The sequence below is a fragment of the Aristolochia californica genome, unplaced genomic scaffold, assembly GCF_029961685.1.
Source record: "Aristolochia californica isolate CCGP_79_NKW_82.1479 unplaced genomic scaffold, dmAriCali1.0.hap1 SCAF_11, whole genome shotgun sequence".
Lineage (NCBI taxonomy): Eukaryota > Viridiplantae > Streptophyta > Magnoliopsida > Piperales > Aristolochiaceae > Aristolochia > Aristolochia californica.
Window position 1 is genome coordinate 34,164,034 of NW_027181782.1, and position 15,625 is coordinate 34,179,658.

At 40.2% G+C, this 15,625-nt stretch overlaps 1 protein-coding gene across 1 annotated transcript; it reads left to right on the forward strand.

The window, feature by feature from the left end:
- Positions 1-9,615: 9,615 nt before the first annotated feature.
- Positions 9,616-14,736, forward strand: LOC137944940 (glutamate receptor 3.3-like). The gene is made up of 7 exons (XM_068790756.1): positions 9,616-9,707; positions 10,006-10,378; positions 10,514-11,862; positions 11,996-12,273; positions 12,662-12,693; positions 12,976-13,382; positions 13,660-14,736. The coding sequence occupies exons 2-7, from the start codon at positions 10,120-10,122 to the stop codon at positions 14,080-14,082; spliced, it is 2,748 nt and encodes a 915-aa protein (XP_068646857.1). The 5' UTR covers positions 9,616-9,707; positions 10,006-10,119; the 3' UTR covers positions 14,083-14,736.
- The last annotated feature ends 889 nt before the right edge of the window (positions 14,737-15,625 follow it).

Here is a 15,625-nt window from a genome sequence, read left to right on the forward strand (position 1 = left end):
TTTTTATGATTTTTCCCCTTTGAAGGTCTTTCTCTTCGTTCTTTTCTCTTTTTAATGCACTTCTCATCAGTCTCCCAAAAAATGAAAAAAATCGATGTCTTCTTTGTAACTTTGGACCTCAGCAATGGTTTAATCTAACCTTAAACAGGGCATGTGGACTGGACAATCATGGAGGAAGAGATCGGGAGTGAAAGCGCGGAGGAGATGGAAGAGTGCATGGAGGAAGTGCAGAAAAAGAGATGGAGCATGAGCAAGGAGGAAGAGAGCAACGATATGAAAAGGAGAGAGAGAGAGAGAGAGAGAGAGACGTCCATGAAACTCTGGAAGTGCATAACCAAACGCTTGACCAAGGCGAAACTCCAAGATGAACTAGGAAAGGAAAAGACCCACTGCAAGGCTTCAACCACCCTGAGGTTACGGAAAATTTTAATGGTGCATCACTGGAGGAGAATGATCGGCAAGTTGTCAAGGACAAACGCACGAAGAACCGTCAATGGAAGTCCACTTCGGAGGGTAACACAACCCCCTTTCCTTCCAACATGTCGGCACCATCTTCACCTTCACCGAGGTGGTTGAAAGATTTGGCCATGTGACTCATTTCACAGCTCACAATGGTGATAAGAGAGTTTTTATCTCCATTCCAGATGTTTCATGCGCTTCCTGAGAAGATTTGCTGAAAACCACCACACTACGAAGGTCAGTGAGTATGATATATTTATAACCTTTACATATCCATATACAGAAGATTATATATTGTAATTGATTAAAATGAAATGAAAAGTTTACAATGGAAGAACCTGTAATCAAGGCTAATTACAATCACCAAAAATCATACAAAGATTAGCCTTGAATCAAGCTGAAGGATCTTCAAGTATCTTCAACACCCCCCTGCAAGTTGAGCATTGGATTGGAATGAACATGAACCTTGGATCGGAAAAATTCAAAAAGAGGTCGAGAAACACTTTTGGTGAAGATGTCAGCAACCTGTAGATGGGAGGGCACATACTGGGTGCGAAGTTTGCCAGTGACAACAAGTTCCCGAAGAAAATGGTAATCTAATTCAACATGTTTAGCCCGCTTGTGGGAAACAGGATTGGAGCCTAAGAAGATAGCACGTTTGTTGTCGCATAAGAGCAGAGGCTGCCGTGAAATGGGAACCTTGAGATCATGCAGAAGATGCGTAAGCCAAAGAATTTCAGCAACAGTCATTGCTAGGGCACGATACTCAGATTCACAACTGGAGCGTGAGACAGTAGGTTGCTTCTTTGCACTCCAAGAAACCAAATTGTTACCAAGATAAATAGAGTAGCCCGAGGTGGAACGACGAGTATCGGGGCAGCCAACCCAGTCAGCATCCGAATAAGCGACTAGTGCACTGGGAACAGTGGATGGACGAAAAATAAGGCCAAAATGGAGGGTGCCCTTAACATAGCGAATAATACGCTTAACAGCCAGAAAATGATCGTCAGTAGGTGCATGCAGAAATTGGCTGACAGAATTGACAGCATGAGCAATATTGGGGGGCAAAATGGTCAAATACTGAAGGGTGTCAATGAGAGACCGAGAGAGAGTAGGATCAGAGAAAGGAGAACCATCAACAGACAAGTGTTGGGAAATAACCATGGGAGTGTGAACAGGTTTATTGTCGATCAACTGAGCGCTAGTGAGAATATCCCGAGCATATTTGAACTAACTGATAAAGAGACCATCAGGAGTGGGTGAAGCTTCTAGACCAAGAAAGTAAATGAGGGAGCCCAACTCTTTTGTAGCAAACGCAGAATGAAGCTTATTAGTAAAGTTGTCCAGCAAAGATGGATTGTTACCGGTAACAATAATGTCATCAACATAAAGAAATAAATAGACAAGGTTAGACTGTTGATGAAAGACAAAAAGAGAGGTGTCAGCGCGGCTGCAAGAAAACCCAAGTGTGAGAAGAAAGGAGCTGAAACGCTGAAACCAGACATGAGGCGCTTGCTTGAGGCCATAGAGAGCTTTTCTTTAGAGACAAACATGAGTGGGAAAATGAGGATCAATATATCCAGGAGGTTGTTCCATATAAACATATTCAGAAAGGTTGCCATTGAGGAAGATATTTTTGACATCAAGTTGTCGAATAAGCCACTTATTTGTAACAGCAAGAGAAAACACAACACGGACAATGGTAGCTTTGATAACCGGACTGAAAGTATCAGTGTAGTCCATAACAGGTACCTGAGTATAACCTTTGGCAACAAGACGAGCTTTGAGACGCTCAACAAAACCATTTGGCAAATATTTAGAGCAAAATACCCATTTAGAGCCCACAATGTTGGTGTTGACAGACGTGGAACCAAAATCTAAGTGTCATTTTGTTGTAAAACTTGAACTTCTTCATCCAAGGCAACAAGCCAAGCAGGATTCTTAGCAACAGATTTGAATCCTTTTGGCTCATTAGAAGTAAGAAAAGCCGGAATAAGTCCAGAGGAGCCCAAGACACTAAGATGCGCTGGATGACGAGACTTGAAAATACCAACTTTAGCTCGGGTGATCATAGGATGAGAGCCCGAAGGAGGATGGGTAGCGGTCTCAATAGATGACGTATTAGAAGCCGAGGGTGGCAAAGAAGCACCTGAAAGAGGAATATCAACCTGCACAAACTCATCCAAACGGTTAGAACAAATATTACACGGTGAGGAGCTGAATCGAGGAATGTGCGGGGAATGGGGAGGAGAGGAAGGGGTGTGTGGCTCAATATGGTGAAGACGTGATTCCAAGAAATTGGAAATGTGAAGAGAAGAGAGAGGTTGGGCCTGAGAGCTAGGGATTGTAGGAAAGTGAGTTTCTTCAAATTGAGCATGACGGGTGATATACAACTTAGAGGTGAGAGGATCAAGACAACGAAATCCTTTGTGAGAAGGACTATAACCTAAGAAAATGCAAGGAATGCTGCAGGGAGAAAGTTTGTGAGGCATATGATCACGCAAATAAGGATAAGCACGGCAACCGAAAGGATAAAAATTTTCATAATTCGGAGAGTAGCCGTATAAAAGTTCAAAAGGTGACTTACCTCCAAGAAGCGGAATGGGCAACCGGTTGATGATATAAGTTGCAATGCTGAAAGCGTCAACCCAAAAGTAATGAGGAAGATGACAGTGGAAGAGAAGTGTTAGACCAGTCTCAGTCACATGACGATGTTTTCTTTCAACACGACCGTTTTGAGCAGGTGTATACGGGCAAGAGAGTTGATGATGAATGCCAAAAGAATGTAGATGGACTTTGAAACAATTGCTAGTAAATTCGGCACCACCATCAACTTGAAAAATCTTGATACAGTTGGAATGTTGAGTTTCGACAAACTTTTTAAATTAAAGAAAAATATCAAAGAAATCATATTTAAATTTCAAAGGGTAAAGCCAGGTGAATCGGGAATAATCATCAATAAAAATTACATAGTAGAGAAAACCCGAATTTGATTTGACGGGGGAGAGACCCCAAAGATCACAATGAATGAGGTCTAACATATTAGACGCCCTGCGTTCATTTCGAGAATAAGGCAAACGATGATTTTTAGCAAGTTGGCAGGTACTACATAGTTTGGGAGCAGGCAATAAAGACATAAGAGAAAGATGTTTTTTTATTTAAAAATAAAATAACATAGTGATTCACATAACCAAGACGAGCATGCCATAAATCATATGAAGCACGTAGAGATTTATTTCTAAGAACATAAAGAAAAACAGAGTTGTCGTGCTCAAGCACATAAAGTCCTCCATCTCTTTTACCGGTTGCCACCACCCTTCCTGTTTGACAATTCTGGATAGTGAAAAAGGTATTAGTAAATGTAACAGAGAGAGGGAAATCAAAAGTTAATTTACAAATTGAAAGGAGATTCTTAGTGAGATGAGGAACAACCAAGACATCTAATAAGTGAAGATTTGGAATAGGAGAAAGAGTACCAGTGTGGTTAATGGGTAGAGATGCACCGTTTCCTACGATCACAGAGTCCTTACCTATGTAATTTTTGGGCTGATCCAAAGTAGATGGATCGGTGGTCATATGGGTTGAAGCCCCAGTGTCCAAAAACCAGTCAGTAGCCTCGGAACCAGAGAGAGAACAAGATGTGTTGAAGGCTTCAGCAAGATGAGCCGAAGAATCAGTTCGAGTGTACCGCTGATTGCAGCGATCAGCATAATGGCCTTCCATGCGACAGATTTGGCAGTGGGGTGGACGACGACCCTGACCAGAGTGAGTGCAGCCTCGGTTGGAAGAGTTGTTGCCATGAGAACGGCGTCGCTGATTACCACAAGAAGTAGAGGAAGTTCCATGGTTATTGTGACAACCGCGAGGAGTGGCTGTGAACGCCGCAGTGGGGGCAAAAGGCGCAAGGGACCGCTAGAGCAACTCAAATTTTTTTGCTTTAGAGACTAAATCTTCAAAACAAGGGAGAGAGGTGAGAGCCATCGGAGCGGTGGAGAAGCTAGAAAATTCGACACCAAGGCCACGAAGGAACCAATGCACTTTGTCAATATCCTCAACAGGTCTCCCAATGGCATGAAGCTGGTCACAAAGAGTTTTGAAGGTACGAGCGTACTCAGCAACTGGTTTGGTGCCGCGTTTCATCTGTTGCAAATCATCCTTAAGTCGCAATTCACGGGCTTTCGAATTATGGCTAAATGTATTCTCCAATGTGACCCAGACATCGCGGGTTGTAGAGAGGCCAACAACGGCAGCCATGACTTCCTTGGTGAGTGAAGAGAGCAGTAAACTAAGAAGTCGTTGATCGGCTGATTTCCATGTCAAAAATTTTGGGTTGAGTGTGGTAGAGGAAGCTGGTTCAAAACAGGGTGGTGGGACAAGAGTTCCATCAACATAGACCAACAGTTCCTGACTCTCAAGGAGAGGAAGGAATTGGTTTTTCCAAAGAAGATAATTGGAGGAAGATAACTTGATGGGGATCATGTGGATTAGAGTGTTAAAAGGGAGAAGATGAGAAGAGAAATCGAAAGCCATGGAAGAAAGGGAGGCAGACGATTTTTATTTTTTTTAATCCGCCCAAAATACAGGAAAAGGTGGGGACAGCGTTACACACTTACGAATCGGGACGCGTGACTGCAACCAAGAATGGGCGTCACTCTATGCGTTAGAGTGATTGTCTTCTCTGCGTGACAAAACAAAGGAGCTCAAGGCTCTACGGAAGACGACAACGAACAGCGGCGGCGAGACAAAATGACGGTGTTGGTTGTCGATAGGGTGGGGACGATAGACGACTGTGGCTAGAGAGTACACCACCGGTTGTAGATTCGTGTCGGATGTGATCTTCGACAGCAAGCGGCTACGACAGATAGCAGACGATGAATAGAGGCGATGAACAACGACGACATGCACCGCCACCGGCTCCGCCAAGAAAGCGAAGTTGTCGTCTGCCTTCAACGGCGACGATGAAAAAGGCGATGAGCAGCGACGCCACGGGAAAAGAAAGGGGTAGTGAAGCTCGCCGAAAAAAAAATTAGAATCTCTCGACAGAGACAGGGTAGAACGCCTGCTCTGATACCATGAGAAAATTTGCTGAAAACCACCACACTACGAAGGTGGGTGAGTATGATATATTTATAACCTTTACATATCTATATACAGAAGATTATATATCGTAATTGATTAAAACTAAAATGGAAAGTTTACAATGGAAGAACATGTAATCAAGGCTAATTACAATCACCGAAAATCAATCAAAGATTAGCCTTGAATCAAGGCGAAGGATCTTCAAGTATCTTTAACACTTTCATCATCGCCACTCACCTCTCAATCACACACCAACCAAGTCCACCACCACCCTCCCCCCCCTAACAGCCCAAATGATTTTCCAATACTCCCTAATGTCACCACCACTGCCTCCCCGACCCACAACCCAGTCTCCCTAACCACCACCACCACCATCACCACATCGCCTAACACCAGCCAAACATCTACCAATCATCTCATAATCTCCCTACCTATACACTTTCTATCTGACAAACAGAAACGTCTTGAAAAATCCCTGGTTTTCACTTCCCCTACCATGCTCTTGATGGAAGACCCATCGCCACCTGGTTCTCCATTCAACTCCAACTTCAGCCACCTCCAATGATCTCCTACCTTGGACACACGAACTAGCTCCTCCTTTTCTCTCCACATCTAAGATGGTGGCAACTGCTGAACTTCCACTAGATCATGATTCAAACATCCTGGACATCCGAAAATGGACTCCATCCTCCTTCGGCCAGTGAACTTGTTTTTGGGGATGACTGACTGAACTCTGGTAGGGTTCCACAATTGCTGAAATTACCAACTCGTTCGAACAAGCTCTATCGATATAAAAAAATAATACTGACCATTTCAATTGTGTATTGCCAATGTCAAAATCAATTGTATGTCACCCGATATACAATATGTATCGTTGATACTTATGACATGAATGTATAGATACCGATAGCTCCTTAAATACTACATTATATCTAAAAGAGAAAAAAAGAAAAGAAGTGATTACTCCTGGCCCTTTGGAACTTCTGTTTTAATTGGAATAAAATGTGGATTTGAATATGTTAACTCCTTGTCTCATTTGAGTTGTAGTAGCCTTTAAGCAAGGAATAAGTCCCTATTGAAACCATTTGCTCTAAATGATCGACCTTTTAGTGAGAGGTGCAATTACGTATAAGAGGGGTGAAATCGAGCATGGACTTTATGTCTCAACACTCCCACTCACAGGAGGCACGAACCCCGGAATGAACATCGGGATCCCTGGCATAAACACAGGAACGCTCGGATGACAACGCGGGGAATCGAACCTGGAACAAATCCGCTCTGGTACCATATTGAAACCATTTGCTCTAAAAAATCAACCTTTTAGTGAGAGGTGCAACTACGTATAAGAGGGGCGAAACCGAGCGTGGACTTTATGTCTCAACAGTCCTCACTCTTCAACTTTTGAGGAAAATGCCCTTTTCCCCCAATGAGATTCACCACCACAACAAATTTCTTTTTTTATCACTCTTTTTGTTTATGTTTTTGTGCTGTGATGGTGAGATGTTGAAGTTTTTCAATATATTTTAAGTTACTTTTACATGAATGAAAGGGTGTTTTCTTAAGACCTTTATAGTTATTAAACCAAATTACAAACGATCTTAAACTTGTATTGGGAGTTTCCCTGGGTTGGTAAAGCCAAATGGGGCCATTGGCATGCTACATTCTACCAAAATGGATTTTGCGGAAAATCGATAAACTAATCTTGTTTGGCCTTTCACCTTTAGCTTCGTATCTATTGTGGACTCTATAGCTAGCCGAGTCACTCAGAGGCGTCGTGGTTTAGTCCTTCAAAGTTTATTAGAGCTATCTTCAACATGTTCATGGCTAGATCAATCAGTTTTGGCTCAAATAAAAAGAAATTACTGTGGAGAAAAGGAGATAAAAGAGGCCCTTTTTGCTCTTTTTACACTAGCCCTTTGCTTTTTAATAACCTAACCCACCCTCTTTGCTTCAACTTTAGTATTAGAATGCATATCACTTTTTCTTGTTTTAGGCATAACTTTTATATTCTTTCCGTGGGGTTCTTCCAATTCTGCATCCATCCATACCCTCAACTTGCCTTTCTTTCTTGCACTTTTAATCTCTTTAGGGTATAATTTTTTGCCTTGTCAGCCACCACCACCACACTCAACCATGACTTGTAAAGAGTGTCTCTAGAGTTCTTCTTTTCCTAATTGGAAATAAAAAATCTGAAATTTGGGTGAACAAGAAGAAAAATAAGATAATAGGAGTCAGTGCCTTGGAGTGCATGACTCAAAAAGAATCTCCTTTTTTTCTTCTTTTAATAAGGGTTTTAAGTGATTTTTATATAAAAAAATAAACTTACATATCTCCTAAAATATGCTTAAAAATGAATGAAAATTGAACCATCGACATATGAAGATATTGCCTCCCTAACAGACATCATATAAAATAAAAATATAATATATTTAATAACTAAAATACCCCTAAATTGATATTTTAACAGGAAAAAATTGTTTCCCATCTAAGAAACATTTGAGAGTCATTCCAATTATAAAATAACTCCCACCACTCCCACACACAAGTGTCCTCAAATCAGACATATATGGTCCAATAGTCTAATCATCCATTAATGCATTTAATTCAGACACTCATATGGGGGACCAACTGAATTTTCATGAATTCTCTTAGCCCTCCCATACAGTTTATGACTAGTGAGAGAGATGACTCATACACTTATCAAAAACTTAAATTTGATTCAGAGATTTATAATTCATAGCTTCCCACTTGTATTTGAGACAAAACCCACATTTTTTTTTCTCAATTCTCCTTCTCTTTTTCACGAAACTTCCTCCCACTTTCCTTCCTTGTCTCCTTCCCCTAGAATTCCAAATCTGAAACAATTTTTTGAGGACCAAAATGGTTGCTGCTGCTTAGGCAATTATCTGACGGACTCAGAAGAGGACCACCCAGTGAGCCATGAGAGGTGGGGGAGAGGGAGCTAATCCTATATTTCCCTGAAAAGCTTAAAATGTTGAACGAGTCTCATTTAAACTAGAACAGATTATGTTTTTTGTTAAATCCCATATACCAAGATTTGATTATTATAGTTTAGTTTGTTAATGCTTAAAGAGTCGTTTTAAGTAGAATTTCAGACTCAGTCACGGCCATTTATATGTAAAGTTTCACATGAATGAAACCTCCCCGGTTGGACATGGCTGTTCGCTGTCATCGTGTTCATGTTCAGTTCTTATCTGAATTCTGCTACCATCAGAAGAAATTCATGGGACCTCCACTCTGACTATGGCCACCGAGTATTTTAAATATCAATTCATCATAAAGGAACACAATAAAATCAACTCTGTCATGGACCGTCCATGGCGGAAGAATCGGAAGTGCTCACGTCTGATGGGACATGTTGCAGAGTTTCTGAAAATTTTCTCGCATGTGAGGCAAAATTTTCACGCCTCGCGGGTTTCACCAAGGAATTAGGTTCCTTTCTTAATCTTTTAAAAAAAGAACTCTTAAAAATAACCACAGCCGAAAGTGATAAAGCAGAAATTACGATTATAAAAATTCGTTCAGACCGAAGCAAAGGACAGATTCACCCAAGGAAAAGGGAATGTCTTTTGCTGTAAATACGGATTGGATATCGCTTGTCTGAAATCTCCAATGGGGAATGAACTGAAGTCGTCCGAGCAGGCGAGCACTACTTTGAGAATAGATTGATTCAGTAAAAGAACAGAGCACCTGGTACCCAGTGTTACCCACTTGTGCTTCCCCAGATATCATTGGAACCCGATTCATTCCTTGGTGAATTGAGTAATGCCTGTCTGTTCTTCCACCTTTTTGTCTCCCCACTTTCTTCTAGGGTCCTCGAGTGTTCAAACTGTGTGATCTGATAGCTCCCCTTCCCACTGTTTGGTAGGAATCCAACTTCGACTTGGCCGTCTTCCTTTTGAGGCACGAGACTAGGTTCTCTTTCTTTGTCAGCTATTATTCCCACGCTACAGACAAAGAGAACTAAGTAAAGGACTTGCTTCTATTCCAACTACCCTGTGTATTGAACCGCCTTTTTTTCCGTCTATCGTCTTTCTTTTGTATATCTGGCATATGCATTGTTTTTGTTAGCTTTACACCACTTTCAGAGGGTGCTCTGTCCCAAAGCTCTTTCTTTTTTCTGCTTCTGGTGCTGCAAGCTCCCATAGGTATGTCTTGCTGCTCTGTTTGGGTATTTTAACGTCGGTTATCTCTAGGTTTTCCGTTTTCGCTTTTAAGCCGTCGACAGAAATCTAATTTTGGGTGTCAAGTCCTGGAAGCTCTTTCTTGTCTATTTTTTTCCTGCCGAATTTGCGAGGCCTCTCTACATCGTAATTTCTTTTTGTGGTCCTTTCAAAAATTTATTGTTAGTGATGATTATTTTTGGTTGTTGTAGCTTCATGTGCTCCTTCCCTTTGGTTTTGCCATTTTCGGTTTATGTAACGAGTTCTGAGCATGTTTTTTCAGAGACAATCCCAGTTCCGACATGCAACTGTGATGGGACGCTTATATCTGGTCCTGGGTCTTTCTGAATTCTGAAGTTTTGTGATGTAAAATTTGTCTGTTTCTGTATTTGCTGGCATGAAGCTTGTTTGGTTTCTTGGGTTGTTGGTTTCTTATGGAGTATTTTCAAATGGAGCTACCAGTGTTCCTCGGACACCGCCTGTTGTGCATATTGGAGCCATTTTCACTCTCAATTCCACCATTGGGAAAGTTGCAAAGGTCGCTATTGATGCAGCCATCGAAGATATTAACTCTGATCAAAGCGTTCTTGGTGGAACTAAGCTTTCTCTCTCTACACAGGATTCAAATTGCAGTGGATTTCTTGGCATAGTTGAAGGTTAAACTGCAAGCGTCATTTCTTTTCAGTCATTCCACTGCCATTTTGTTTCAGTTCTAATTTATGTTGGCTTCACGAACTTTTTTAAATCAAATACTGGATCTAATTGTTGTGTTTCGAATTCCGTAATGGCAGCTCTGCGATTCATGGAAGATGATATTGTTGCAATAGTGGGTCCACAGTCATCTGTAATTGCTCATGTGATCTCTCATGTTGCAAATGAACTGCATGTCCCTCTGGTATCATTTGCTTCTACTGACCCTACCTTGAGTTCTCTTCAGTACCCATATTTTCTTAGAACTACACAGAGTGACCTCTTTCAGATGGCTGCAATTGCTGAGCTGGTGGAATTTTACCATTGGAAACAAGTGATCGCTGTCTTTTTAGATAATGATTATGGGAGAAATGGGATATCAGCTTTAGGTGATAAACTTGCTGAGAGAAGATGTAAAATCTCTTCTAAAGCTGGAATCCCCGAAAACCCTAGTAAGAGTGACATAGCAGATTTGCTGGTAAAAGTGGCACAAATGGAGGCCCGGGTTTTTGTATTACACACATTTTCTGATTTAGGCCTTCGAGTTTTATCTGTGGCACGAAATCTTGACATGATGGATAATGGCTACGTGTGGATAGCTACAGATTGGCTCTCTGCAGTTTTAGATACTTCAGGTCCTCTGCGGCCACCGACAATGGATTCTATGCAAGGAGTTCTCACTTTGCGTCAACACACAGCTGATTCAAAAGAAAAGGGGGCTTTTGTTTCTAGGTGGAGTAAATTGGCCGGGAAACAAGGGGCTGCCTCTTTTGGGCTGAACAGTTATGGCTTATATGCTTATGACACTGTGTGGGCAATTGCTCAAGCACTTAACAAGTTCTTTAATGAGGGTGGAACCATAAGATTTTCTAATGATTCAAGGTTGAAGGAAGCTGAAGGTGAAAACTTGCATCTTGAAGCTATGAGCATCTTTGATGGAGGTGAACTCTTAAGGAAGAAGATCTTGGAAACCAATTTTGTTGGTCTAACTGGTCTTGTTCAGTTTGACAAAGATGGTGATCTTATTAACCCTGCTTATGATATTATTAATGTTGTAGGGACTGGATATCGACAAATTGGCTACTGGTCTAATTATTCAGGATTATCAGTTGTACCTCCTGAAACACTTTACTTGAAGCTACCAAATCATTCCAATCCAACCCAAAATCTTTTGAGTGTTATTTGGCCGGGGGGTTCTACTGCAGTTCCTCGTGGATGGGTGTTCCCTAACAACGGTAAACAGTTGAGAATTGGAATTCCCAAGAGAGTCAGCTTTAAGGAATTTGTGTCACAAGTAAGAGGCACTGACATGGTGAAGGGCTTCTGCATAGATGTCTTTACTGCTGCAGTAAGCTTGTTACCTTATGCCGTTACATATAAATTTGTGCCTTTTGGTAATGGAAAACACAATCCGAGCTATTCAGAGCTAACAGCTATGGTGGCATCAGATGTGAGCATCTGTCTTATTTTATTTTCACCTTGGTTCTTACTTTTGTTTACTGTAACAAATTTATTTTGTTTATTATCAAGAGACTTTTTTTTTGAATTAGAATAGATGAAGTTGTCTCTTTTTCTCTTTCTAGGTATTTGATGGGGTTGTAGGTGACATAGCCATTGTCACAAACAGAACAAAGATAGTGGACTTCACACAGCCATTTATTGAATCTGGTCTTGTTATTGTTGCTCCTATCAAGAAGATGAACTCAAATGAGTGGGCTTTCCTGCGGCCATTTACTGTAGAGATGTGGTGTGTCACAGCGGTGTTCTTCCTTGTGATAGGAGTAGTTATATGGATTCTGGAGCATAGGATTAATGATGAGTTCCGTGGACCACCTCAAAAACAATTTATCACTATTCTGTGGTAAGCATTTATAGGAATTCCATGTTAATTTTATATATGGATGTTTTCTACTGCTTAAAGGGTTGGCTGTCAAAAAAAAATTGTACGGTATATCGAAGCCCCAGCTTAATGCTCTCATCTAAAGTATAAGCATGCAGGAGGTTTATGTTTCTGTCACAAAGTGGTGCTTCTTGTGATGTGAAAACAAGTTTTAAAAATGCAGATACAGTGTATTTGACAGAAAGATTTTGCTAGGCAACCATTAAAGAGAACCTAAGTTATGCTTTTTTCAATGGGCCATCCTCTTTTCTGTTCAAAATTTTTCTTTTTATGGTATATTCTGCTTATTAATTTACTATTGACATTGGAAGAATTTCCATGTACTAATCTTTTGTTTCTCACGTTACAGGTTTAGCTTCTCAACTGCTTTTTTCGCCCACAGTAAGTACACCAGCAGCTTATTTATTCTATTCATACATGTGAAATAGGATTGATTGGATCTACAGTTGAGGTTTTTATATCATTCATTGGACCTGAGGCCGACTATTCTTATTGAAAATGTCTCTTTGGATTTATAGTAGTATCGAATTCCTGGCTAATCAAGTATTGACAGTTAGAGCAGTGTTCCTTGTTGATAGCCAATCATGGCATCTAAGTTCATAAAGCCAGTAATCTCTCCCTCCCTCCTCCATTTCTTTATTTCATTGCTCTGTGTATTTGCAGGAGAGAACACTGTGAGCACTCTTGGTCGTTTGGTGCTTATCATTTGGCTTTTTGTGGTTTTAATAATTCAATCAAGCTACACTGCAAGTCTGACCTCAATCCTTACTGTGCAACAACTCTCTTCATCTGTCAAAGGAATCGACAGTTTGAAAACAAGTGAAGATCTCATTGGATTTCAAGTCGGCTCCTTTGCTGAAAATTATCTAGCTGAGGAGATTGGCATTCCAAGGTCAAGACTTGTCGCCCTTGGTTCCCCAGAAGCTTATGCTGATGCACTGTTGCGTGGACCTGGAAATGGGGGTGTTGCGGCAGTAGTAGATGAGCTTTCATATATACAACTTTTTCTTTCTAAGCAGTGCAAATTCACGATTGTGGGCCAGGAGTTCACCAAGAGTGGTTGGGGATTTGTAAGTATTTCATATCACTTCTTTTTATAGTCTTATTATTGTGCTTTGATGCTTAATGTGGAAAACTTGTAGACAAGGCTTAAGGGACTCTTCACATGCTTGGGTGTGTTCAACAAGGGAGAAACTTAATTGTCCCAAGCTGGCCTATGACTTGTTTCTGCCCAACAGTTTATAGAAAAGTTTTTCATTCAAATAGATACATCTACACAACTGATATTTGCTTCAGTTTTTGCAAAACATATAAGCTAACTGCAGTGGTTACTTACATCCTTCTCAGGCATTTCCACGGGATTCTCCGTTGGCTGTTGATTTATCAACTGCCATTCTCCAGCTTTCAGAGAATGGTGATCTCCAGAGGATCCATGACAAGTGGCTGAGAGCCAACGCTTGTAGTTTGCAGAATACAGAGATTGATTCAGATCAGCTCCATTTCAAAAGTTTTTGGGGACTATTTTTAATATCTGGGACTGCATGCTTTCTTGCACTCTTGATATACTTTGCGATGATGCTATGCCACTTTTATCAGAATCGCCTACAAGAAGCAGTTTCCCCTGGCAATGGTAGTTCACGGTTTGTATGCCTTAGAAATTTCTTGAACACATTGGATGAGAAAGAAGATGCATCAGCGCTTAGATCCAAAAGAGGGCAAAAGGACAACTCAAATAACAATGCCACTAACTCATTCAACTTGGGAAATTAGCAAGCTTATCTCACATATTCTTTAATTTTTATTTCTTTTCATTTTTATCCTTGCAAGTATATATAAGCTGAGTAATTCCTTACAAAGGCAAAAGAGCTGCTGTTGCCTCTGTTGGAAACATATATGATACAAAATTGTAGTTCACAAAATGTCAAAGAGGAGGGAACTACTTTCTTTGTCATTCTGTGCTTGTATTTATCTTGGTGTGCAGAAAATAGATTTGTTCAGATCCAGAACTAGATGAGTGGAAAGAAACTCAATAGAGACCACTTGTAAGAAAGATTCTTGCAGTTCAGAAGGAGACCGACTCTTTGAACCGCTCAGACATCCAAACCTTTGCGCTTCGGTGGCAGGTGGGGGCTTATCTATTTGATTCGCTACGCTTGAACAAAGGAATGAGATGATAGCATTCAACCAGATTTCGATTATTATATCCAGCAACATATTTCACTTCAAAACACCAAACTACACAGGAGAGAGGTGGAGTCCATTCAATTATGCTGCTCAAAGGCATGTTCTCTCTTCCTCTTTTACTTGAAGACTGAGTGTTTGGCAATAGTAGAACTAGTGACTTATGGGAAGTTAACACTGATAATTGTAACTCATGTAGAATGTTCTTCTGACTCATTTTTTGAGCAATTGTTTCAAACTATCTGAAAGTCCAATTTGATGCAAATTCCATTATTTTTGTATTGTAGCAGATACAAGTCAAGGTGGGTCCATTGAAGTTGAATTATGAAAGATACACTGTAAATTTAGGGGGGACAAAAGTATGCTTCACCCTAGAAATTCAATCGAGAAAGACAAGAAAAAGAAAAGGAGAAAGGAAAGAATAATGATTGGTGCTGTTCATATCATGCATATTGGAATATCAATAGAGACACTCTTAGATCTAAGAAACTTGAGAGTAGGGATGGTAATGTGGCAGGTTCAATGGGGAACCTATCCCAACCTGACCCATTTGAGGTAAGAACTAGTTTGTGATTTCTCCTAATAGGGTGAGTTTTCAACAGGGAACCCACTTGATAGTATGACATTTCTCTTCATGGATTTGGAATAGAAAAATAATAATATTTAGGCCTCGTTAGTGCCCCTGGTCAGAAATTTATATCCAATGAAAAGTTAGAAATAATTTTTTCGATGATACATATTGCCAAGAAACATTCAGATGAAATCCTATTAGTACCTTGCTGTGAAATTACATGGAAAATTTTAGAAATTTTTCAAGAAAAATTAAATGGACGTGTTAGTGCCTTTTTTCAGGGAAATAAAAAAAAATTAATAATCAATCTCATACATTACCTAACTTATCTGATGAATTTTAACTAAAATACAAAATTACCAAGAAAATTACCTTTTGTTAAAAGTATTATAAAAAATTCATATTGTTTTTCAACCCTTCTTGGCTGAAAAATCTTACATGAAAAATTATATGATTTTTTCGATAAAAAATTTTAACTAATAAAAGTGTTTCTAAGAAACCTAAGGCACTAGTAGTCCCTAAAAACATATTTCTACTAAAAATATCTTTCTAGTATATCCC

Excerpts from the sequence above, each read along its gene's own strand:
- LOC137944940 (XM_068790756.1), top strand. The coding sequence starts at position 10,120 with ATGAAGCTTGTTTGGTTTCTTGGGTTGTTGGTTTCTTATGGAGTATTT. Across the intron at positions 12,274-12,661 it reads CAATTTATCACTATTCTGTG|GTTTAGCTTCTCAACTGCTT; the intron begins GTAAGCATTTAT and ends CTCACGTTACAG. Across the intron at positions 12,694-12,975 it reads AACTGCTTTTTTCGCCCACA|GAGAGAACACTGTGAGCACT; the intron begins GTAAGTACACCA and ends GTGTATTTGCAG.